General features: G+C 53.0%; 1 protein-coding gene across 3 annotated transcripts; it reads left to right on the top strand.

Moving 5' to 3' along the window:
- Positions 1-1,138: 1,138 nt before the first annotated feature.
- On the top strand, positions 1,139-26,411 carry LOC116958051 (tumor necrosis factor ligand superfamily member 13). 3 transcript variants are annotated; one of them, XM_032980539.2, is made up of 6 exons: positions 1,139-1,427; positions 6,094-6,181; positions 10,064-10,114; positions 13,177-13,289; positions 18,144-18,273; positions 25,633-26,411. In XM_032980539.2, exons 1-6 carry the CDS (start codon positions 1,173-1,175, stop codon positions 25,743-25,745), a joined length of 750 nt encoding a protein of 249 aa, XP_032836430.1. In that variant the 5' UTR covers positions 1,139-1,172; the 3' UTR covers positions 25,746-26,411. The 3 variants fall into 3 exon arrangements, with proteins under 3 accessions (XP_032836430.1, XP_032836429.1, XP_032836432.1); XM_032980538.2 differs by having other exon boundaries at positions 6,094-6,196; XM_032980541.2 differs by lacking the exon at positions 25,633-26,411 and adding an exon at positions 23,431-23,504 and having other exon boundaries at positions 6,094-6,196.
- Positions 26,412-26,615: the final 204 nt, after the last annotated feature.

Genomic DNA, 26,615 nt, shown 5'->3' with positions numbered 1-26,615 from the left:
GGCCTCTGTGGAGGAGGCTCGTGAAGGACGCTGCTGGGTTAGTGCCAGGCTAGGTGCACCTTGAGGCTACTGGGCAGTTGGAGGCAGTCGCCCTCCAACAACAACAGAGGGCAGAGGAGCGACGCTCACAACAACGAGCGGAGCGCCGGGTGGCTAAAGCACAGCAGGTTGGCACAGTAGGGGGCACAGGTGCTGCATCAGCCAGTCATCTCAGTCAGTCGACCCGTGGCACCTGGGTCTGCCCCGTGACCTCCTGCCAGGAGGCGTTCGACACTTCAAGTGGCCTCAAGGTGCACATGTCCTGGCACAAGCGTCGTGGTGATGTCACCGCCACTTAGTGGCGAACGGCGGCTGTTGTTGTGTGTGTGTGTCTGTGTGTGTGTGTAGTGGTGACTGTGTGTGTGTGTAGTGGTGACTGTGTGTGTGTGTCTGTGTGTGTGTCTGTGTGTGTGTCTGTGTGTGTGTGTAGTGGTGACTGTGTGTGTAGTGGTGACTGTGTGTGTGTGTCTGTGTGTGTGTCTGTGTGTGTGTCTGTGTGTGTGTGTAGTGGTGACTGTGTGTGTGTGTAGTGGTGACTGTGTGTGTGTGTCTGTGTGTGTGTCTGTGTGTGTGTGTAGTGGTGACTGTGTGTGTGTGTCTGTGTGTGTGTCTGTGTGTGTGTCTGTGTGTGTGTCTGTGTGTGTGTCTGTGTGTGTGTGTAGTGGTGACTGTGTGTGTGTGTCTGTGTGTGTGTGTCTGTGTGTGTGTCTGTATGTGTGTGTGTGTGCGGTTGTTTTTAGGGCATCACCTTTGAACCCCTCCCACCAAGAACACCTGGGCGAGGAGAAGAGGAGCGAGAGACGTGGGTGGGCGAGGAGGTGGGTGGGCGACGAGGTGGGTGGGTGGGCGAGGAGGTGGGTGGGTGGGCGAGGAGGTGGGTGGGTGGGCGAGGAGGTGGGTGGGTGGGCGAGGAGGTGGGTGGGCGAGGAGGTGGGTGGGCGAGGAGGTGGGTGGGTGGGCGAGGAGGTGGGTGGGCGACGAGGTGGGTGAGCGAGGAGGTGGGTGGGCAAGGAGGTGGGTGGGTGGGCGAGGAGGTGGGTGGGTGGGCGAGGAGGTGGGTGGGTGGGCGAGGAGGTGGGTGGGTGGGCGAAGAGGTGGGTGGGTGGGCGAGGAGGTGGCAGGCGAGTGTGACGATGCGGGAGACCCCGGGACTCCAGCCCCGCGCCCGCACGGCGCTCCTCCTGACCCTGGCGCTGACCCTGGCGCTGACCTTGGCCCTGACCTTGGCCGTGACCCTGGCGGCCATCCTGGCCGGGGAGCTGCGCTCGCTGCGTCTCGAGTTGGGGGCCCTCAGGGCACAGGTGGGGGGCCTGGGGGAGCGGCTGGGGGGCTCACCCCAGGGTGCCCGGGGCGGTGGCGGGGGTCAAGGGGTCACGGACGATGCCACGGTGAGTTGGGTCTAGGCGCTTTGATTTGTGTGGTGGGGAGCGGTGGTGCAGCGGTTAGCGCACTGTGTGTGTGTGGGGAGCGGTGGTGCAGCGGTTAGCGCTACGCTGCGCTACGAACCCGGCGACCCGAGTTCGATTCCCGCTCTCACGGCCACCAACACCGCCGGTGACGATTATCTGAACCGGTACCTGGGCCTCCCCTAGGTCGACTCGGCCTCAAATGAGTACCTGGTGTAGCGGTGTGTAGTAAACATCGCTAGAACTGGGGAGACAAAGGCGGCCGGGCGTGGTGCTGGTCACCCACCCCCTCGTGTGCCACAGTGCCGGTAGCCTTCACAGCTGCTTCTCGCTAACAGCACTTGCCCCTACAGCCTGTTAGAGGCTACACGGGGGATCTTTGTCTGTGTGTCTATAGGTGCTGCTCGCTACTAACAGCACTTGCCCCTACAGTCTCTTAGAGGCTACACGGGGGACCTTTGTCTTTACCTTTGTACGTTGTATGCACGTTCAACTTTTTTCACACCGTATGTAACCAACCGTGCTGTGTGTGTGTGATGGTGGTGTTGATGGTGATGTTGATGGTGTTGATGTTGATGGTGTTGATGTTGTTGATGTTGATGGCGGTGATGTTGATGGTGATGTTGTTGATGGTGATGTTGTTGATGGTGATGTTGTTGATGTTGATGGTGGTGATGTTGATGGTGTTGATGTTGGTGGTGATGTTGATGATGGTGATGTTGATGGTGATGTTGATGGTGGTGATGTTGATGGTGGTGATGTTGATGGTGATGTTGATGGTGATGTTGATGGTGTTGATGTTGATTGTGATGTTGATGGTGGTGATGTTGATGGTGGTGATGTTGATGGTGGTGTTGATGGTGTTGATGTTGATGGTGTTGATGTTGATGGTGATGTTGATGGTGGTGATGTTGATGGTGGTGATGTTGATGGTGATGATGTTGATGGTGATGTTGATGGTGATGTTGATGGTGTTGATGGTGATGTTGATGGTGTTGATGGTGATGTTGATGGTGGTGATGTTGATGATGATGTTGATGGTGATGTTGATGATGATGTTGATGGTGGTGATGTTGGTGGTGATGTCGATGGTGTTGATGGTGATGTTGATGGTGGTGATGTTGATGATGATGTTGATGGTGATGTTGATGATGATGATGTTGATGGTGGTGATGTTGATGGTGATGTTGATGGTGTTGATGGTGGTGATGTTGATGATCATGTTGATGGTGATGTTGATGGTGTTGATGGTGGTGATGTTGATGGTGATGTTGATGGTGTTGATGGTGATGTTGATGATGATGTTGATGGTGATGTTGATGGTGATGTTGATGATGATGTTGATGGTGATGTTGATGGTGATGTTGATGGTGATGTTGATGGTGATGTTGATGGTGATGTTGATGGTGTTGTTGATGGTGATGTTGATGATGTTGATGGTGGTGATGTTGATGGTGATGTTGATGGTGATGTTGATGTTGATGGTGGTGATGTTGATGGTGATGTTGATGTTGTTGATGGTGATGTTGTTGATGTTGATGGTGATGTTGATGGTGGTGATGTTGATGGTGATGTTGCTGATGGTGATGTTGCTGATGGTGATGTTGATGATGATGTTGATGGTTATGTTGATGGTGTTGATGTTGATGATGGTGATGTTGATGATGATGTTGATGATGATGTTGATGGTGTTGATGGTGATGTTGATGATGATGATGTTGATGGTGATGTTGATGTTGATGATGATGTTGATGGTGTTGATGGTGATGTTGATGGTGGTGATGTCCCCATGATGATGATGTTGATGGTGATGTTGATGGTGGTGATGGTGATGTTGATGGTGATGTTGATGGTGTTGATGGTGATGTTGATGGTGTTGATGGTGATGTTGATGGTGATGTTGATGATGTTGATGATGATGTTGATGATGTTGATGATGATGTTGATGATGATGTTGATGATGATGTTCATGGTGATGTTGATGATGGTGATGTTGATGATGTTGATGATGATGATGATGTTGATGGTGGTGCTGTTGATGATGATGTTGATGGTGTTGATGATGGTGATGTTGCTGATGGTGATGGTGATGTTGATGATGATGCTGATGATAATGATGTTGATGGTGTTGATGTTGATGATGGTGATGTTGCTGATGGTGATGGTGATGTTGATGATGATGTTGATGGTGATGTTGATGGTGTTGATGTTGATGATGATGTTGATGATGATGATGTTGATGATGATGCTGCTGATGATGATGATGTTGTTGTGGCAGGCTGCTGCTGGCCCTGTGCTGCCGGCCCTATGTTGATGTTGATGATGGTGATATTGATGATGATGGTGATGTTGATGATGATGATGCTGATGATGATGATGTTGATGATGATGGTGATGTTGCTGATGGTGATGTTGATGATGATGCTGATGATAATGATGTTGATGGTGTTGATGTTGATGATGGTGATGTTGCTGATGGTGATGTTGATGATGATGTTGATGATGATGATGTTGATGATGATGTTGATGGTGATGTTGATGGTGTTGATGTTGATGATGATGTTGATGATGATGATGTTGATGATGATGATGATGTTGATGATGATAATGTTGATGATGATGTTGATGGTGTTGATGTTGATGATGATGTTGATGATGATGTTGATGATGATGTTGATGATGATGTTAATGATGATGTTGATGATGATGATGATGTTGCTGATGGTGATGATGATGATGTTGTTGGTGCTGATGTTGATGATGGTGTTGATGGTGATGTTGATGATGATGGTGATGATGATGGTGCTGATGTTGATGATGATGTTGATGATGTTGATGATGATGGTGTTGATGATGTTGATGATAATGGTGATGTTGATGATGGTGTTGATGATGATGATGATGTTGATGGTGTTGATGTTGATGAGGATGATGATGTTGATGATGATGATGATGTTGCTGATGTTGCTGATGGTGATGTTGATGATGTTGTTGATGATGTTGTTGATGATGATGGTGATGTTGATGATGATGATGTTGCTGATGATGATGATGATGTTGCTGATGATGATGATGTTGCTGATGTTGATGATGGTGTTGATGTTGATGGTGATGTTGATGATGATGTTGCTGATGATGATGATGATGTTGGTGATGTTGATGATGATGATGTTGATGATGATGTTGTGGCAGGCTGCTGCTGGCCCTGTGTTGCCGTCTCGATGGTGATGATGTTGCTGATGATGATGTTGGTGATGTTGATGATGATGATGATGTTGATGATGATGTTGATGGCAGGCTGCTGCTGGCCCTGTGTTGCCGTCTCGATGGTGATGATGTTGATGATGATGCTGATGATGATGTTGATGGCAGGCTGCTGCTGGCCCTGTGCTGCCGTCTCGATGGTGATGATGATGATGTTGCTGATAATGTTGATGTTAATGTTGTTGGTGATGTTGATGGTGATGTTGATGATGTTGCTGATGATGGTGATGATGATGATGTTGATGATGATGTTGTTGATGGTGTTGATGATGTTGTTGTTGTGGCAGGCTGCTGCTGGCCCTGTGCTGCCGTCCCTAATGTTGATGATGATGTTGATGATGATGCTGCTGATGATGATGTTGTTGTTGTGGCAGGCTGCTGCTGGCCCTGTGCTGCCGGCCCTATGTTGATGTTGATGATGGTGATATTGATGATGATGGTGATGTTGATGATGATGATGCTGATGATGTTGATGATGATGGTGATGTTGATGATGTCCCCATGATGCTGATGATGATGTTGTTGGTGATGGCAGGCTGCTGCTGGCCCTGTGCTGCCGGCCCTAATGGTGATGATGATGTTGATGATGATGTTGTTGATGATGGTGATGATGATAATGATGATGATGTTGATGGTGATGATGTTGATGATGCTGATGATGATGATGTTGATGATGATGATGTTGATGGCAGGCTGCTCGTGGCCCTGTGCTGCCGGCCCTAATGGTGATGATGATAATGGTGATGATGATGATGTTGATGATGTTGATGATGTTGATGATGATGTTGATGATGTTGATGATGATGATGATGTTGATGATGATGATGTTGTGGCAGGCTGCTGCTGGCCCTGTGCTGCCGGCCCTAATGGTGATGATGATGATGTTGATGATGATGATGCTGATGATGATGTTGTTGATGCTGATGATGTTGTGGCAGGCTGCTCATGGCCCTGTGCTGCCGGCCCTAATGGTGATGATGATAATGATGGTGATGATGTTGATGATGATGTTGATGGTGATGATGCTGATGATGATAATGTTGATGATGATGATAATGTTGATGATGATGTTGATGGCAGGCTGCTCATGGCCCTGTGCTGCCAGCCCTAATGGTGATGATGATAATGATGATGTTGATGTTGATGATGTTGATGATGATGATGTTGTTGGTGATGGCAGGCTGCTGCTGGCCCTGTGCTGCCGGCCCTAATGGTGATGATGTTGATGTTGATGATGATGATGCTGATGATGATGTTGTTGATGCTGATGATGTTGTGGCAGGCTGCTCGTGGCCCTGTGCTGCCGGCCCTAATGGTGATGATGATGATGTTGATGATGATGATGCTGATGATGATGTTGTTGATGCTGATGATGTTGTGGCAGGCTGCTCGTGGCCCTGTGCTGCCGGCCCTAATGGTCCCAGTCCGATCGCGTCGGAGCCCGGCAGGGGAAGGGAAGCGATCTAAGAAGAGTGAGTTTACATACGGTACTATACATAGTCATATATATAGTCCTATATATAGTACCATATATAGTACTATATATAGTACTATATATAGTACTATGTATAGTACTATATATAGTACTATATATAGGACTATATATAGAGAAACGGTGTAGACACAGAGACACGGTGTAGACACAGATACACAGAGACACGGTGTAGACACAGAGACACGGTGTAGACACAGAGACACAGAGGCACGGTGTAGACACAGAGACACAGAGACACGGTGTAGACACAGAGACACGGTGTAGACACAGAGACACAGAGACACAGAGAGACAGAGACACGGTGTAGACACAGAGACACAGAGACACAGAGACACGGTGTAGACACAGAGACACAGAGACACGGTGTAGACACAGAGACACAGAGACACAGAGACACGGTGTAGACACAGAGACACAGAGACACGGTGTAGACACAGAGACACGGTGTAGACACAGAGACACGGTGTAGACACAGAGACACGGTGTAGACAGAGACACGGTGTAGACACAGAGACACGGCGTAGACACAGAGACACGGTGTAGACACAGAGACACGGTGTAGACACAGAGACACAGAGACACAGTGTAGACACAGAGACACGGCGTAGACAGAGACACGGTGTAGACACAGAGACACAGAGGCACGGTGTAGACACAGAGACACAGAGACACGGTGTAGACACAGAGACACGGTGTAGACACAGAGACACAGAGACACAGATACACAGAGACACGGTGTAGACACAGAGACACGGCGTAGACACAGAGACACAGAGACACGGTGTAGACACAGAGACACAGAGACACGTTGTAGACACAGAGACACGGTGTAGACACAGAGACACGGTGTAGACACAGAGGTACAGAGACACAGAGACACGGTGTAGACACAGAGACACGGTGTAGACACAGAGACACAGAGACACGGTAGAGACACAGAGACACGGCGTAGACAGAGACACGGTGTAGACACAGAGACACGGCGTAGACACAGAGACACGGTGTAGACACAGAGACACGGTGTAGACACAGAGACACAGAGACACGGTGTAGACACAGAGACACGGCGTAGACAGAGACACGGTGTAGACACAGAGACACAGAGGCACGGTGTAGACACAGAGACACAGAGACACGGTGTAGACACAGAGACACGGTGTAGACACAGAGACACAGAGACACAGATACACAGAGACACGGTGTAGACACAGAGACACGGCATAGACACAGAGACACAGAGACACGGTGTAGACACAGAGACACAGAGACACGTTGTAGACACAGAGACACGGTGTAGACACAGAGACACGGTGTAGACACAGAGACACAGAGACACAGTGTAGACACAGAGACACGGTGTAGACACAGAGACACGGTGTAGACACAGAGACACGGTGTAGACACAGAGACACGGTGTAGACACAGAGACACGGAGACACGGTGTAGACACAGAGACACAGAGACAGGGTGTATGCACAGAGACACAGAGACACGGTAGAGACACAGAGACACAGAGACACAGAGACACGGTGTAGACACAGAGACACGGTGTAGACACAGAGACACAGAGACACGGTGTAGACACAGAGACACGGTGTAGACACAGAGACACAGTGTAGACACAGAGACACAGAGACACGGTGTAGACACAGAGACACGGTGTAGACACGGAGACACGGCGTAGACACAGAGACACGGCATAGACACAGAGACACGGTGTAGACACAGAGACACAGAGACACGGCATGGACACAGAGACACGATGTAGACACAGAGACACAGAGACACGGTGTAGACACAGAGACACGGTGTAGACACAGAGACACGGTGTAGACACAGACACAGAGACACGGTGTAGACACAGAGACACGGTGTAGACACAGAGACACGGTGTAGACACAGAGACACAGAGACACGGTGTAGACACAGAGACACAGAGACACGGTGTAGACACAGAGACACGGTGTAGACACAGAGACACAGAGACACAGAGACACGGTGTAGACACAGAGACACGGGGTAGACACAGAGACACGGTGTAGACACAGAGACACAGAGACACGGTGTAGACACAGAGACACAGAGACACGGTGTAGACACAGAGACACAGAGACACAGAGACACGGTGTAGACACAGAGACACAGAGACACAGAGACACGGTGTAGACACAGAGACACGGTGTAGACACAGAGACACAGAGACACGGTGTAGACACAGAGACACAGAGACACGGTGTAGACACAGAGACACGGTGTAGACACAGAGACACAGAGACACGGTGTAGACACAGAGACACAGAGACACGGTAGAGACACAGAGACACAGTGTAGACAGAGAGACACGGTGTAGACACAGAGACACAGAGACACGGTGTAGACACAGAGACACAGAGACACGGTGTAGACACAGAGACACAGAGACACGGTAGAGACACAGAGACACAGTGTAGACAGAGAGACACGGTGTAGACACAGAGACACAGAGACACGGTGTAGACACAGAGACACAGAGACACGGTGTAGACACAGAGACACAGAGACACGGTAGAGACACAGAGACACAGTGTAGACAGAGAGACACGGTGTAGACACAGAGACACAGAGACACAGAGACACGGTGTAGACACAGAGACACAGAGACACGGTGTAGACACGGAGACACAGAGACACAGAGACACGGTGTAGACACAGAGACACGGCGTAGACACAGAGACACAGAGACACGGTGTAGACACAGAGACACAGAGACACGGTGTAGACACAGAGACACGGTGTAGACACAGAGACACGGTGTAGACACAGAGACCCAGAGACACAGAGACACGGTGTAGACACAGAGACACGGTGTAGACACAGAGACACAGAGACACGGTGTAGACACAGAGACACAGAGACACGGTGTAGACACAGAGACACGGTGTATACACAGAGACACAGTGTAGACACAGAGACACGGTGTAGACACAGAGACACGGTGTAGACACAGAGACACGGCATAGACACAGAGACACAGAGACACGGCATGGACACAGAGACACAGTGTAGACACATAGACACAGTGTAGACACATAGACACGGTGTAGACACAGAGACACAGAGACACGGCATGGACACAGAGACACGATGTAGACACAGAGACACAGAGACAGGGTGTAGACACAGAGACACAGAGACACGGTGTAGACACAGAGACACAGAGACACAGAGACACAGAGACACGGTGTAGACACAGACACACGGTGTAGACACGGTGTAGACACAGAGACACGGCATAGACACAGAGACACGGTGTAGACACAGAGACACGGTGTAGACACAGAGACACGGTAGAGACACAAGACACAGAGACACAGAGACACGGTGTAGACACAGAGACACAGAGACACGGTAGAGACACAGAGACACGGTGTAGACACAGAGACACAGAGACACAGAGACACGGTGTAGACACAGAGACACAGAGACACGGTGTAGACACAGAGACACAGAGACACGGTGTAGACACAGAGACACAGAGACACGGTGTAGACACAGAGACACAGAGACACAGAGACACGGTGTAGACACAGAGACACAGAGACACGGTGTAGACACAGAGACACAGAGGCACAGAGACACGGTGTAGACACAGAGACACAGAGACACAGAGACACGGTGTAGACACAGAGACACAGAGACACGGTGTAGACACAGAGACACAGAGACACGGTGTAGACACAGAGACACAGAGACACGGTGTAGACACAGAGACACAGAGACACAGAGACACGGTGTAGACACAGAGACACAGAGACACAGAGACACGGTGTAGACACAGAGACACAGAGACACAACGCTGACTCTGTGTGTCTGTCCACAGAGACACAGAGCTACATTCACCTCAAACCCGGGCCAGTTCTCGACAGCAAAGGTGAGCACACATCATACACATCATAAACATCATCAACAACATCAACAACAACATTAACATCATCATCATAAACATCATCAACAACATCAACATCATCAACATCATAAACATCATCAACAACAACATCAACAACATCACCATCATCAACAACATCAACATCATCAACAACATCGTCAACAACATCATCAACAACATCGTCAACAACATCAACAACATCAACAACATCATCATCAACAACATCAACAACATCATCAACATCAACAACACCATCAACAACATCATCAACATCATAAACATCATCAACAACATCGTCAACAACATCATCAACATCGTCAACAACATCAACATCAACAACATCCTCATCATCAACAACATCAACAACATCAACAACATCGTCAACATCAACAACGTCAACATCATTATCACAACATCAACAACATGAACATCATCAACAACATCAACAATAACATCAACAACATCAACAACATCATAAACATCATCAACAACATCATCAACATCATAAACATCATCAACAACATCGTCATGATCATAAACATCAACATCAACAACATCGTCAACAACATCAACAACAACATCAACAACATCATCAACATCAACAACATCATCATCAACAACGTCAACAAGATCATCATCCTTAACAACATCATCAACATCATCAACCACATCATCATCATAAACATCATCAACAACATCAACATCATCATCGTCAACATCATCATCAACATCATCAACAACAACATCATCATCAACATCGTCAACATGGTCAACATCATCATCAACATCATCAACATCATCATCAAGAACATCATCAACATCATCATCAAGAACATCGTCAACATGGTCGACATCATCAACATCGTCAACATCGTCAACAACATCATCAACAACATCAACATCATCAACATGGTCAGCAACATCAACATCGTCAACATCATCAATATCGTCAACATCGTCAACAACATCATCAACAACATCGTCATCGTCAACATCAACATCGTCAACAACATCGTCATCAACATCGTCAACATCGTCAACAACATCAACAACATCATCGTCAACATCATCAACATTATCATCAACATCATCATCATCGTCAACATCATCAACATCATCAACATGGTCAACATCATCAACATCATCATGAACATCATCAACATCGTCAACAACAACATCGTCAACATCGTCAACATCATCATGAACATCATCAACATGGTCAACATCATCAACATCATCATGAACATCATCAACATCGTCAACGTCAACATCGTCAACAACATCATCGTCAACATCGTCAACATTATCATCAACATCATCATCATTATCATCATCGTCAACATCGTCAACATCATCATCATGGTCAACAACATCAACATAGTCAACATCGTCAACATAGTCAACATCATCATCATTATCAACATCATCAACATCATCATTATCAACATCATCAACATCATCGTCAACATCATCAACATCATCAACATGGTCAACATCATCAACATCATCATGAACATCATCAACATCGTCAACAACAACATCGTCAACATCGTCAACATCATTATGAACATCATCAACATGGTCAACATCATCAACATCATCATGAACATCATCAACATCGTCAACGTCAACATCGTCAGCAACATCATCGTCAACATCGTCAACATTATCATCAACATCATCATCATCGTCAACATCGTCAACATCATCATCATGGTCAACAACATCAACATAGTCAACATCGTCAACATAGTCAACATCATTATCATTAACAACATCATCATTATCAACATCATCAACATCATCATCGTCAACATCGTCAACATCATCATCAACATCGTCAACATTCCACGTGTCCACGTGTCTCCTCGTGTGTCTCCACGTGTCCCTGTGTGTCCCCGTGTGTCTCCATGTCCCCGTGTGTCCCCGTGTGTCTCCACGTGTCCACGTGTGTCTCCGTGTCTCCATGTCCCCGTGTGTCTCCATGTCCCCGTGTGTCCCCGTGTGTCTCCACGTGTCCACGTGTGTCTCCGTGTGTCTCCATGTCCCCGTGTGTCTCCATGTCCCCGTGTGTCCCCGTGTGTCTCCATGTCCCCGTGTGTCTCCATGTCCCCGTGTGTCTCTATGTCCCCGTGTGTCCCCGTGTGTCTCCATGTCCCCGTGTGTCTCCGTGTGTCCCCGTGTGTCTCCATGTCCCCGTGTGTCTCCATGTCCCCGTGTGTCTCCATGTCCCCGTGTGTCTTCATGTCCCCGTGTGTCTCCATGTCCCCGTGTGTCTCCATGTCCCCGTGTGTCTCCATGTCCCCGTGTGTCTTCATGTCCCCGTGTGTCTTCATGTCCCCGTGTGTCTCCATGTCCCCGTGTGTCTCCATGTCCCCGTGTGTCTCCATGTCCCCGTGTGTCCCCGTGTGTCTCCATGTCCCCGTGTGTCTCCGTGTGTCCCCGTGTGTCTCCATGTCCCCGTGTGTCTCCATGTCCCCGTGTGTCTCCATGTCCCCGTGTGTCTCCATGTCCCCGTGTCCCCGTGTGTCCCCGTGTCTCCCCGTGTGTCCCTGTGTGTCCCCGTGTGTCTCCATGTCTCCGTGTGTCTCCACGTGTGTCTCCGTGTCTCCCCGTGTGTCCCCGTGTCTCCCCGTGTGTCCCTGTGTGTCCCCGTGTGTCTCCATGTCCCCGTGTGTCTCCATGTCCCCGTGTGTCTCCGTGTCCCCGTGTGTCCCTGTGTGTCTCCACGTGTGTCTCCACGTGTGTCTCCACTTGTCTCCCTGTGTGTCTCCATGTCCCCGTGTCTCCCCGTGTGTCTCCATGTCCCCGTGTCTCCCCGTGTCTCCCCGTGTGTCTCCCCGTGTCTCCCCGTGTGTCTCCATGTCCCCGTGTTTCCCCGTGTGTCTCCATGTCTCCATGTCCCCGTGTCTCCCCGTGTCTCCCCGTGTGTCTCCATGTCCCCGTGTCTCCCCGTGTCTCCCCGTGTGTCTCCATGTCCCCGTGTCTCCCCGTGTCTCCCCGTGTGTCTCCATGTCCCCGTGTGTCCCCGTGTGTCTCCGCTCCAGACGACGAGACTCGCATTCAGTGGCAGCTGGGCCTCAAGAAGGGTGACGCTCTGAGCCTGCGGGAGAACGCGATCCACGTGCACGAACGTGGATCATACTTTATCTACAGCCAGGTGCAACCCACACGCAACCCACACGCAACCCACACGCAACCCACACGCAACCCACACGCAACCCACACGCAACTCACACGCAACTCACACGCAACTCACACGCAACTCACACGCAACCCACACGCAACTCACACGCAACTCGCACGCCACCCACACGCAACCCACACGCAACCCACACGCAACTCACACGCAACCCACACGCAACTCACACGCAACCCACACGCAACTCACATGGAACCCACACGCAACTCACACGCAACTCGCACGCCACCCACACGCAACCCACACGCAACCCACACGCAACTCACACGCAACCCACACGCAACTCACACGCAACCACCACGCAATCCACGTGCAACCTCCACGTGCAACCTACACCACCGTCATTCAATTTTCCGCCCGGCCTCGCACCGAAACTACCTCGCTAGCCCCTCCCCTAGCCCCTCCCCTACCCCCTTAGCTCCTCCCCTACCCCTTACCCTAGCCCCTCTCCTAGCCCCTCCCCTAGCCCCTCCCCTAGCCCCTCCCCTATCCCTTTCCCTAGCCCCTCCCCTACCCTAGCCCTTCCCCTACCCCCTTAGCCCCTCCCCTACCCCCTACCCTAGCCCTTCTCCTAGCCCGTCACCTAGCCCCTCCCCTACCCCCTTAGCCCCTCCCCTACCCCCTACCCTAGCCCCTCTCCTAGCCCGTCCCCTAGCCCCTCCCCTACCCCCTTAGCCCCTCCCCTACCCCCTACCCTAGCCCCTCTCCTAACCCCTCCCCTAGCCCCTCCCCTAGCCCCTCCCCTACCCCTTTCCCTAGCCCCTCCCCTACCCTAGCCCTTCCCCTACCCACTTAGCCCCTCCCCTACCCCCTACCCTAGCCCCTCTCCTAGCCCGTCCCCAAGCCCCTCCCCTACCCCTTTAGCCCCTCCCCTACCCTAGCCCCTCTCCTAGCCCCTCCCCTAGCCCCTCCCCTAGCCCCTCCCCTACCTCCTTAGCCCCTCCCCTACCCCCTACACTAGCCCCTCTCCTAGCCCCTCCCCTAGCCCCTCCCCTAGACCCTCCCCTACCCCTTTCCCTAGCCCCTACCCTAGCCCCTCCCCTACCCCCTTAGCCCCTCCCCTACCCCCTACCCTAGCCCCTCTCCTAGCCCCTCCCCTACCCCATTCCCTAGCCCCTCCCCTACCCTAGCCCCTCCCCTACCCCCTTAGCCCCTCCCCTACCCCCTACCCTAGCCCCTCTCCTAGCCCCTCCCCTAGCCCCTCCCCTACCCCCTTCCCTAGCCCCTCCCCTACCCTAGCCCTTCCCCTACCCCCTTCCCCTACCCTAGCCCCTCTCCTAGCCCCTCCCCTAGCCCCTCCCCTACCCTAGCCCCTCCCCTAGCCCCTCCCCTACCCCCTTAGCCCCTCCCCTACCCCCTACCCTAGCCCCTTCCCCTACCTTAGTCCCTCCCCTAGCCCCTCCCCTAGCCCCTCCCCTCCCCTACCCCCTCCGCTAGCCCCTCCCCTAGCCCCTCCCCTAGCCCCTCCCCTACCCCCTTCCCCTACCCTACCCCCTCCCCTAGCCCCTTCCCCTACCCCAGCCACTCTCCTAGCCCTTCCCCTACCCCCTCCCCTAGCCCTTCCCCTACCCTAGCCCCTCCCCTACCCCCTTAGCCCCTCTCCTACCCCCTTAGCCCCTCCCCTACCCCCTCTCCTAGCCCTTCCCCTAGCCCCTACCGCCTTCCCTAGCCCCTCCCCTACCCTAGCCCCTCCCCTACCCCCTTCTCCTCCCCTAGCCCATCTCCTAGCCCCTCCCCTAGCCCCTCCCCTAGCCCCTTCCCCTACGCTAGCGCCTTCCCTAGCCCCTCCCCTCCCATAGCCCCTCCCCTAGCCCCTCCCCTAGCCCCTCCCCTACCCTAGCCCCTCCGCTAGCCCCTCCCCTAGTCCCTCCCGTAGCCCCTCCCCTAGCCCCTCCCCTAGCCCCTCCCCTAGCCCCTCCCCTAGCCCCTTCCCCTACGCTAGCGCCTTCCCTAGCCCCTCCCCTCCCATAGCCCCTCCCCTCCCATAGCCCCTCCCCTAGCCCCTCCCATAGCCCCTCCCCTAGCCCCTCCCCTAGCCCCTCCCCTACCCTAGCCCCTCCCCTAGCCCCTCCCCTACTTCCTTCCCTACCCTAGCCCCTCCCCTACCCCCTTCCCCTACCCTAGCCCCTCTCCTAGCCCGTCCCCTACCCCCTTCCCCTACCCCCTCCCCTACCCTAGCCCCTCCCCTACCCTAGCCCCTCTCCTAGCCCCTCCCCTACCCCCTTCCCCTACCCTAGCCCCTCCCCTACCCTAGCCCCTCCCCTACCCCCTACCCACTCCCCTAACCCCTTCCCCTACCCCCTTCCCCTACCCTAGTCCCTCCCCTACCCCCTCCCCCTACCCTAGCCCCTACCCTACCCCCTCCCCCTACCCCCTCCCCTACCCTCTCCTCCTACCCCCTCCTCCTACCCCCTTCCCCTACCCCCTACCCTACCCCCTCCCCCTTCCCCTACCCCCTACCCTACCCCCTCCCCCTACCCCCTCCCCTACTCCCTCCTCCTACCCCCTCCTCCTACCCCCTTCCCCTACCCCTTCCCCTACCCCCTACCCTACCCCCTACCCCTTCCCTACCCCCTACCCTACCCCCTCCCTCTACCCCCTCCCTCTACCCCCTCCCCCTACCCCCTCCCCTACCCCCTACCCTACCCCCTCCTCTTACCCCCTCCCCTACCCCCTACCCTAGCCCCTCTCCTAGCCCCTCCCCTACCCCCTGCCCTAGCCCCTCCCCTACCCTAGCCCCTCCCCTACCCCCTTCCCCTACCCTAGCCCCTCTCCTAGCCCCTCCCCTATCCCCTACCCTAGCCCCTCCCCTAGCCCCTCCCCTACCCCTTCCCCTACCTTAGCCCCTCCCCTACCCTAACCCTCCCCTAGCCCCTCCCCTAGCCCCTCCCCTAGCCCCTCCCCTACCCCCTTTCCATACCCTAGCCCCTCCCCTAGCCCCTTCCCCTACGCTAGCGCCTTCCCTAGCCCCTCCCCTACCCTAGCCCCTCCCCTAGCCCCTCTCCTATCCCCTCCCCTAGCCCCTATCCTAGCCCCTCCCCTAGCCCCTCCCCTGCCCCCTACCCTAGCCCCTCCCCTAGCCCCTTTCCCTACGCTAGCCCCTCCCCTAGCCCCTCCCCTACCCTAGCCCCTTGCCTAGCCCCTACCCTAGCCCCTCCCCTACCCTAGCCCCTTCCCTAGCCCCTCCCCTACCCTAGCCCCTCGTCTAGCCCCTCCCCTACCCTAGCCCCTCGTCTAGCCCCTCCCCTACCCTAGCCCCTCGTCTAGCCCCTCCCCTAGCCCCTCCCCTAGCCCCTCCCCTACCCTAGCCCCTCCCCTAGCCCCTCCCCTACCCCCTCCCCTACCCTAGCCCCTCCCCTACCCCCTTCCCCTACCCTAGCCCCTCTCCTAGCCCCTCCCCTAACCCCTTCCCCTACCCTAGCCCCTCCCCTACCCCCTCCCCTACCCTAGCCCCTCTCCTAGCCCCTCCCCTACCCCCTCCCCTACCCTAGCCCCTCCCCTAGCCCCTCCCCTACCCCTTTCCCCTACCCTAGCCCCTCCCCTACCCCCTCCCCTACCCTAGCCCCTCTCCTAGCCCCTCCCCTACCCCTTTCCCCTACCCTAGCCCCTCCCCTACCCCCGCCCCCTACCCTAGCCCCTACCCTACCCCCTCCCCCTCCTCCTACCCCCTCCCCTACCCCCTCCTCCTACCCCCTACCCCTTCCCCTACCCCCTACGCTACCCCCTACCCCTACCCCCTACCCTACCCCCTCCCCCTACCCCCTCCTCTACCCCCTACCCTACCCCCTCCCCTACCCCCTCCTCCTACCCCCTTCCCCTACCCTAGCCTAGCCCCTCCCCTAGCCCCTCCCCTACCCCCTTCCCCTCCCCTACCCCCTCCCCTACCCCCTACCCTACCCCCTTCCCTTAACCCCTCCTCTAACCCCCCCTACTCCTCCCCTAGCCTCTCCCCCAACCCCTACCCCCTCCCCTACCCCCTCCCCTAGCCCGTCCCCTACCCCCTAGCCCGTCCCCTACCCCCTAGCCCGTCCCCTACCCCCTAGCCCGTCCCCTACCCCCTAGCCCGTCCCCTACCCCCTAGCCCGTCCCCTACCCCCTAGCCCGTCCCCTACCCCCTGCACTAAGCTGGACTTGGCCCAGGCTCTAGTTGAGGTTGTGACCCTGTGACCCCATAGTGGTGGTGGTGGCGGTGGTGGTGGTGGTGGCGGTGGTGGCGGTGGTGGTGGTGGTGGTGGTGGCGGTGGTGGCGGTGGTGTTGACCCTGCGGTGGTGGTGGTGTTGGTGGTGGTGGCGGTGGTGGTGGTGTTGTTGGTGGTGGTGATAGTGGTGGTGTTGACCCTGCAGTGGTGGTGGTGTTGACCCTGCGGTGGTGGTGGTGGTGGTGTTGACCCTGCGGTGGTGGTGATGTTGACCCTGTGGTGGTGGTGGTGGTGTTGACCCTGCGGTGGTGGTGGTGTTGGTGGTGGTGGCGGTGGTGGTGGTGTTGTTGGTGGTGGTGATAGTGGTGGTGTTGACCCTGCAGTGGTGGTGGTGTTGACCCTGCGGTGGTGGTGGTGTTGACCCTGCGGTGGTGGTGATGTTGACCCTGTGGTGGTGGTGGTGGTGTTGACCCTGCGGTGGTGGTGGTGTTGGTGGTGGTGGCGGCGGTGGTGGTGGTGTTGTTGGTGGTGGTGATAGTGGTGGTGTTGACCCTGCAGTGGTGGTGGTGTTGACCCTGCGGTGGTGGTGGTGGTGGTGTTGACCCTGCGGTGGTGGTGGTGGTGGTGTTGGTGTTGACCCTGCGGTGGTGTTGTTGGTGGTGTTGGTGAGCAGGTGCTGTTCAGTGACCCCACGTTTGTGATGGGTCACATCGTGAGGCGAGGGGCCCACAGCAAGGTGGCGCTGTTCCGCTGCATGCAGAACATGCCGGAGAAGGAGCCCAACAACTCCTGCTACACCGCCGGTGAGACGGAGACACGGAGACACGGCGCTAAAGACACGGTGGTAGAGACACAGAGACACGGTGGTGGAGACACAGAGACACAGAGACACGGTGGTAGAGACACAGAGACACGGTGGTGGAGACACAGAGACACGGTGGTGGAGACACAGAGACACAGAGACACGGTGGTAGAGACACAGAGACACGGTGGTGGAGACACAGAGACACAGAGACACGGTGGTGGAGACACAGAGACACGGTGGTGGAGACACAGAGACACAGAGACACGGTGGTAGAGACACAGAGACACGGTGGTGGAGACACAGAGACACAGAGACACGGTGGTGGAGACACAGAGACACGGTGGTAGAGACACAGAGACACAGAGACACGGTGGTGGAGACACAGAGACACGGTGGTAGAGACACGGTGGTGGAGACACAGAGACACAGAGACACGGTGGTGGAGACACAGAGACACGGTGGTAGAGACACAGAGACACAGAGACACGGTGGTGGAGACACAGAGACACGGTGGTAGAGACACGGTGGTGGAGACACAGAGACACAGAGACACGGTGGTGGAGACACAGAGACACGGTGGTGGAGACACAGAGACACAGAGACACGGTGGTAGAGACACAGAGACACGGTGGTAGAGACACAGAGACACGGTGGTAGAGACACAGAGACACGGTGGTGGAGACACAGAGACACAGAGACACGGTGGTAGAGACACAGAGACACGGTGGTAGAGACACAGAGACACGGTGGTGGAGACGCAGAGACACGGTGGTGGAGACACAGAGACACGGTGGTGGAGACACAGAGACACAGAGACACGGTGGTGGAGACACAGAGACACGGTGGTAGAGACACAGAGACACAGAGACACGGTGGTAGAGACACAGAGACACGGTGGTAGAGACACAGAGACACGGTGGTAGAGACACAGAGACACGGTGGTGGAGACACAGAGACACAGAGACACGGTGGTAGAGACACAGAGACACGGTGGTAGAGACACAGAGACACGGTGGTAGAGACACAGAGACACAGAGACACGGTGGTAGAGACACAGAGACACAGAGACACGGTGGTAGAGACACAGAGACACGGTGGTAGAGACACAGAGACACGGTGGTAGAGACACAGAGACACGGTGGTAGAGACACAGAGACACGGTGGTAGAGACACAGAGACACGGTGGCAGAGACACAGAGACACGGTGGTAGAGACACAGAGACACAGAGACACGGTGGTAGAGACACAGAGACACGGTGGTGGAGACACAGAGACACGGTGGTAGAGACACAGAGACACGGTGATAGAGACACAGAGACACGGTGATAGAGACACAGAGACATGGTGGTAGAGACACAGAGACACGGTGGTAGAGACACAGAGACACGGTGGTAGAGACACAGAGACATGGTGGTAGAGACACAGAGACACAGAGACACGGTGGTAGAGACACAGAGACACAGAGACACGGTGGTAGAGACACAGAGACACGGTGGTGGAGACACAGAGACACAGAGACACGGTGATAGAGACACAGAGACACAGAGACACGGTGGTAGAGACACAGAGACACGGTGGTAGAGACACAGAGACACAGAGACACGGTGGCAGAGACACAGAGACACGGTGGTAGAGACACAGAGACACAGAGACACGGTGGTAGAGACACAGAGACACGGTGATAGAGACACAGAGACACGGTGGCAGAGACACAGAGACACAGAGACACGGTGGTAGAGACACAGAGACACGGTGGTGGAGACACAGAGACACGGTGATAGAGACACAGAGACACGGTGGTAGAGACACAGAGACACGGTGATAGAGACACGGTGGTGGAGACACAGAGACACAGAGACACGGTGGTAGAGACACAGAGACACGGTGGTAGAGACACAGAGACACGGTGGTAGAGACACAGAGACACGGTGGTGGACACACAGAGACACAGAGACACGGTGGTAGAGACACAGAGACACAGAGACACAGAGACACAGAGACACGGTGATAGAGACACAGAAACACGGTGGTAGAGACACAGAGACATGTTGGTAGAGACACAGAGACACAGAGACACGGTGGTAGAGACACAGAGACACAGAGACACTGTGGTAGAGACACAGAGACACGGTGGTAGAGACACAGAGACACAGAGACACAGAGACACAGAGACACGGTGGTAGAGACACAGAGACACAGAGGCACGGTGATAGAGACACAGAGACACGGTGGTAGAGACACAGAGACACAGAGACACGGTGATAGAGACACAGAGACACGGTGGTAGAGACACAGAGACACGGTGATAGAGACACGGTGGTAGAGACACAGAGACACAGAGACACGGTGGTAGAGACACAGAGACACGGTGGTAGAGACACAGAGACACGGTGGTGGAGACACAGAGACACGGTGGTAGAGACACAGAGACACGGTGGTAGAGACACAGAGACACAGAGGCACGGTGGTGGAGACACAGAGACACGGTGGTAGAGACACAGAGACATGGTGGTAGAGACACAGAGACACGGTGGTGGAGACACAGAGACACAGAGGCACGGTGGTAGAGACACAGAGACACGGTGGTAGAGACACAGAGACACAGAGACACGGTGGTAGAGACACAGAGACACGGTGGCAGAGACACAGAGACACGGTGGTAGAGACACAGAGACAGAGACACGGTGGTAGAGACACAGAGACACAGAGACACGGTGGTAGAGACACAGAGACACGGTGGTGGAGACACAGAGACACAGAGACACAGAGACACGGTGGTAGGGACACAGAGACACAGAGACACGGTGGTAGAGACACAGAGACACAGAGACACGGTGGTAGAGACACAGAGACACAGAGACACGGTGGTGGAGACACAGAGACACGGTGGTAGAGACACAGAGACACAGAGACACAGAGACACGGTGGTAGAGACACAGAGACACGGTGGTAGAGACGCGGTGAGACAAGAGACGCGGTGAGACAAGAGACACGGTGAGACAGAGACACGGTTGATGTCTTTGTTATTGACGTTGTTGTTGACGTTGTTGTTGGCGACGTTGTTGTTGACGTTGTTAACTTTGTTGTTGCTGACTTTGATGTTAACTCTGTTGTTGTTGACTTTCTTGTTGTTGATGACGTTGTCGTTCATTGCGTTGTTGTTGATGATGACGTTTTCCTTGTTGTTGATGACGTTGACGTTGATTGCGTTGTTGTTGATGATGACGTTTTCCTTGTTGTTGATGACGTTGTCGTTGATTGCGTTGTTGTTGATGATGACGTTTTCCTTGTTGTTGATGACGTTGTCGTTGATTGCGTTGTTGTTGATGATGACGTTTTTCTTGTTGTTGATGACGTCGTTGTCGTTGATTGCGTTGTTGTTGATGATGACGTTTTTCTTGTTGTTGATGACGTCGTTGTCGTTGATTGCGTTGTTGTTGATGATGACGTATTTCTTGTTGTTGATGACGTCGTTGTTGTTGTTGTTAACCCCAGGAATGGCGGAGTTCAGTAGAGACGACGTGGTGGACCTGGTGATCCCACGTTGTTGTTGACGACATTGTTGTTGTTGTTGTTGGCGACATTGTTGTTGTTGACGACATTGTTGTTGTTGTTGTTGGCGACATTGTTGTTGTTGGCGACATTGTTGTTGTTGTTGTTGGCGACATTGTTGTTGTTGTTGTTGGCGACATTGTTGCTGTTGGCGACATTGTTGTTGTTGTTGTTGGCGACATTGTTGTTGTTGTTGTTGGCGACATTGTTGTTGTTGTTGACGACATTGTTGTTGTTGTTGGCGACATTGTTGTTGTTGACGACATTGTTGTTGTTGACGACATTGTTGTTGTTGTTGGCGACATTGTTGTTGTTGTTGGCGACATTGTTGTTGTTGTTGTTGGCGACATTGTTGTTGTTGACGACATTGTTGTTGTTGGCGACATTGTTGTTGTTGACGACATTGTTGTTGTTGACGACATTGTTGTTGTTGACATTGTTGTTGTTGACGACATTGTTGTTGTTGACATTGTTGTTGTTGTTGACGACATTGTTGTTGTTGTTGACGACATTGTTGTTGTTGACATTGTTGTTGTTGTTGACGACATTGTTGTTGTTGACGACATTGTTGTTGACGACATTGTTGTTGTTGTTGACGACATTGTTGTTGTTGTTGGCGACATTGTTGTTGTTGACGACATTGTTGTTGTTGTTGTTGGCGACATTGTTGTTGTTGACGACATTGTTGTTGTTGGCGACATTGTTGTTGTTGTTGTTGGCGACATTGTTGTTGTTGTTGGCGACATTGTTGTTGTTGGCGACATTGTTGTTGTTGTTGTTGGCGACATTGTTGTTGTTGTTGTTGACGACATGTTGTTGTTGTTGTTGACAACATTGTTGTTGTTGTTGGCGACATTGTTGTTGTTGGCGACATTGTTGTTGTTGACGACATTGTTGTTGTTGGCGACATTGTTGTTGTTGACGACATTGTTGTTGTTGTTGACGACATTGTTGTTGTTGACATTGTTGTTGTTGTTGACGACATTGTTGTTGTTGTTGACGACATTGTTGTTGTTGTTGACGACATTGTTGTTGTTGTTGACATTGTTGTTGTTGTTGTTGTTGACGACATTGTTGTTGTTGATGACATTGTTGTTGTTGTTGACGACATTGTTGTTGTTGGCGACATTGTTGTTGTTGTTGGCGACATTGTTGTTGTTGACGACATTGTTGTTGTTGACCCCAGGTATGGCGGTGCCGAGTAGGGGCGACGTGGTGGAGCTGGTGAGCCCACGTTGTTGTTATTGTTGTTGACGTAGTTGTTGTTGAGGTAGTTGTTGAGGTAGTTGTTGACGTAGTTGTTGTTGTTGTTGTTGAGGTAGTTGTTGAGGTAGTTGTTGACGTAGTTGTTGTTGTTGAGGTAGTTGTTGACGTAGATGTTGACGTAGTTGTTGTTGTTGTTGACGTAGTTGTTGTTGAGGTAGTTGTTGACGTAGTTGTTGTTGTTGTTGTTGACCCCAGGCATGGCAGAGTTGAATAAGGGCGACGTGGTGGAGTTGGTGATTCTGCGTTGTTGTTGACGTAGTTGTTGACGTTGTATTGACGTAGTTGTTGTTGTTGAGGTAGTTGTTGACGTAGTTGTTGTTGTTGTTGTTGACCCCAGGCATGGCGGAGTTGAATAAGGGCGACGTGGTGGAGTTGGTGATCCCGCGTTGTTGTTGACGTAGTTGTTGACGTTGTTGTTGTTGTTGTTGTTGTTGTTGTTATTGATGTAGTTGTTGACGTAGTTGTTGTTGTTGAGGTAGTTGTTGTTGTTGACGTAGTTGTTGTTGTTGTTGACCCCAGGCATGGCGGAGTTGAATAAGGGCGACGTGGTGGAGTTGGTGATCCCGCGTTGTTGTTGACGTAGTTGTTGACGTTGTATTGACGTAGTTGTTGTTGTTGTTGTTGAGGTAGTTGTTGACGTAGTTGTTGTTGTTGTTGTTGTTGACCCCAGGCATGGCGGAGTTGAATAAGGGCGACGTGGTGGAGTTGGTGATTCCGCGTTGTTGTTGACGTTGTGTTGACGTAGTTGTTGTTGAGGTAGTTGTTGACGTAGTTGTTGTTGTTGACGTAGTTGTTGTTGTTGAGGTAGTTGTTGTTGTTGACGTAGTTGTTGTTGTTGTTGACCCCAGGCATGGCGGAGTTGAATAAGGGCGACGTGGTGGAGTTGGTGATCCCGCGTTGTTGTTGACGTAGTTGTTGACGTTGTATTGACGTAGTTGTTGTTGTTGTTGAGGTAGTTGTTGTTGACGTAGTTGTTGTTGTTGTTGTTGACCCCAGGCATGGCGGAGTTGAATAAGGGCGACGTGGTGGAGTTGGTGATCCCGCGTTGTTGTTGACGTAGTTGTTGACGTAGTTGTTGTTGTTGTTATTGATGTAGTTGTTGACGTAGTTGTTGACGTAGTTGTTGTTGTTGTTGACCCCAGGCATGGCGGAGTTGAATAAGGGCGACGTGGTGGAGTTGGTGATCCCGCGTTGTTGTTGACGTAGTTGTTGACGTAGTTGTTGTTGTTGTTGTTATTGATGTAGTTGTTGACGTAGTTGTTGACGTAGTTGTTGTTGTTGACGTAGTTGTTGTTGTTGAGGTAGTTGTTGTTGTTGTTGACCCCAGGCATGGCAGAGTTGAATAAGGGCGACGTGGTGGAGTTGGTGATCCCGCGTTGTTGTTGACGTAGTTGTTGACGTTGTATTGACGTAGTTGTTGTTGTTGTTGAGGTAGTTTTTGACGTAGTTGTTGTTGTTGTTGTTGACCCCAGGCATGGCGGAGTTGAATAAGGGCGACGTGGTGGAGTTGGTGATTCAGCGTTGTTGTTGACGTTGTGTTGACGTAGTTGTTGTTGAGGTAGTTGTTGACGTAGTTGTTGTTGTTGACGTAGTTGTTGTTGTTGAGGTAGTTGTTGTTGTTGACGTAGTTGTTGTTGTTGTTGACCCCAGGCATGGCGGAGTTGAATAAGGGCGACGTGGTGGAGTTGGTGATCCCGCGTTGTTGTTGAGGTAGTTGTTGACGTAGTTGTTGTTGTTGACGTAGTTGTTGTTGTTGAGGTAGTTGTTGTTGTTGACGTAGTTGTTGTTGTTGTTGACCCCAGGCATGGCGGAGTTGAATAAGGGCGACGTGGTGGAGTTGGTGATCCCGCGTTGTTGTTGACGTAGTTGTTGACGTTGTATTGACGTAGTTGTTGTTGTTGTTGTTGAGGTAGTTGTTGTTGACGTAGTTGTTGTTGTTGTTGACCCCAGGCATGGCGGAGTTGAATAAGGGCGACGTGGTGGAGTTGGTGATCCCGCGTTGTTGTTGACGTAGTTGTTGACGTAGTTGTTGTTGTTGTTGTTGTTATTGATGTAGTTGTTGACGTAGTTGTTGACGTAGTTGTTGTTGTTGTTGACCCCAGGCATGGCGGAGTTGAATAAGGGCGACGTGGTGGAGTTGGTGATCCCGCGTTGTTGTTGACGTAGTTGTTGACGTAGTTGTTGTTGTTGTTATTGATGTAGTTGTTGACGTAGTTGTTGACGTAGTTGTTGTTGTTGTTGACCCCAGGCATGGCGGAGTTGAATAAGGGCGACGTGGTGGAGTTGGTGATCCCGCGTTGTTGTTGACGTAGTTGTTGACGTAGTTGTTGTTGTTGTTGTTATTGATGTAGTTGTTGACGTAGTTGTTGACGTAGTTGTTGTTGTTGTTGACCCCAGGCATGGCGGAGTTGAATAAGGGCGACGTGGTGGAGTTGGTGATCCCGCGTTGTTGTTGACGTAGTTGTTGACGTTGTATTGACGTAGTTGTTGTTGTTGTTGTTGAGGTAGTTGTTGACGTTGTTGTTGTTGTTGACCCCAGGCATGGCGGAGTTGAATAAGGGCGACGTGGTGGAGTTGGTGATCCCGCGCGAGGATTCGGCGCTCAGCCTGGAGGCCGACTCCACCTTCATCGGTGTCATGAAGCTCATGTGACCTCGCGACGGTCACGTGACCCAGCGACGGTCACGTGACCCAGCGATGGTCACGTGACCTCGCGACGGTCACGTGACCCAGCGACGGTCATGTGACCCAGCGATGGTCACGTGACCCAGCGACGGTCACGTGACCTCGCGACGGTCACGTGACCCAGCGACGGTCACGTGACCTCGCGACGGTCACGTGACCCAGCGATGGTCACGTGACCCAGCGATGGTCACGTGACCCAGCGACGGTCACGTGACCCAGCGACGGTCACGTGACCCAGCGACGGTCACGTGACCCCCGCGGCGACGGTCACGTGACCCCGCGATGACGGTCATGTGACCCCACGATGGTCACGTGACCCCGCGACTATGGTCACGTGACCCAGCGATGGTCACGTGACCCAGCGATGGTCACGTGACCCAGCGACGGTCACGTGACCCGGTGACGGTCACGTTACCCCGCGGCGACGGTCACGTGACCCCACGATGGTCACGTGACCCCGCGACTATGGTCACGTGACCCAGCAATGGCCACGTGACCCCGCGGCGCCGGTCACGTGACCGCTCTCACGCCGTGGCTCGCGCGACCGGAGCGTGACCCTAGCATGACCATCACGTGACGGTGGTGTGCCTGTGGGGGTGGCGTGCGTGGACCCTGCCGTTGATCACGTGGTGTGGGGGGATCGTGGGGGGGGAGAGAGAGAGAGAGGGGGGAGGGGGTAACGGTGTCAAGGTGTAAAAAGTGCACCGAGCCTGGCACCACAAGCGTGGTGACGTCACCGCCACTCCTGCGGTTGTTGTTGTTGTTGTTGTGTGTGAGCGCGTGAGAGTCCACAGGCGTCTGTGTGTGTGGTCTTGGTGTGTAGCGGTTGGCGCTACG

This window comes from Petromyzon marinus, unplaced genomic scaffold (genome assembly GCF_048934315.1).
Source record: "Petromyzon marinus isolate PM22_M1 ecotype Great Lakes invasive population unplaced genomic scaffold, UKy_Petmar_22M1.pri1.0 PM_Scaffold_140, whole genome shotgun sequence".
Lineage (NCBI taxonomy): Eukaryota > Metazoa > Chordata > Hyperoartia > Petromyzontiformes > Petromyzontidae > Petromyzon > Petromyzon marinus.
The sequence above is the reverse complement of the archived record's forward strand: the minus strand, read 5'-3'. Positions and strand labels throughout refer to the sequence as shown.

Bases quoted from the DNA above. Each gene is read 5' to 3' on its own strand.
- LOC116958051 (XM_032980538.2), top strand. From the start codon at position 1,173: ATGCGGGAGACCCCGGGACTCCAGCCCCGCGCCCGCACGGCGCTCCTC. The intron at 1,428-6,093 runs GTGAGTTGGGTC...ATGTTGTGGCAG, and splicing joins GGGTCACGGACGATGCCACG to GCTGCTCGTGGCCCTGTGCT. The intron at 6,197-10,063 runs GTACTATACATA...GTCTGTCCACAG, and splicing joins GAAGAGTGAGTTTACATACG to AGACACAGAGCTACATTCAC.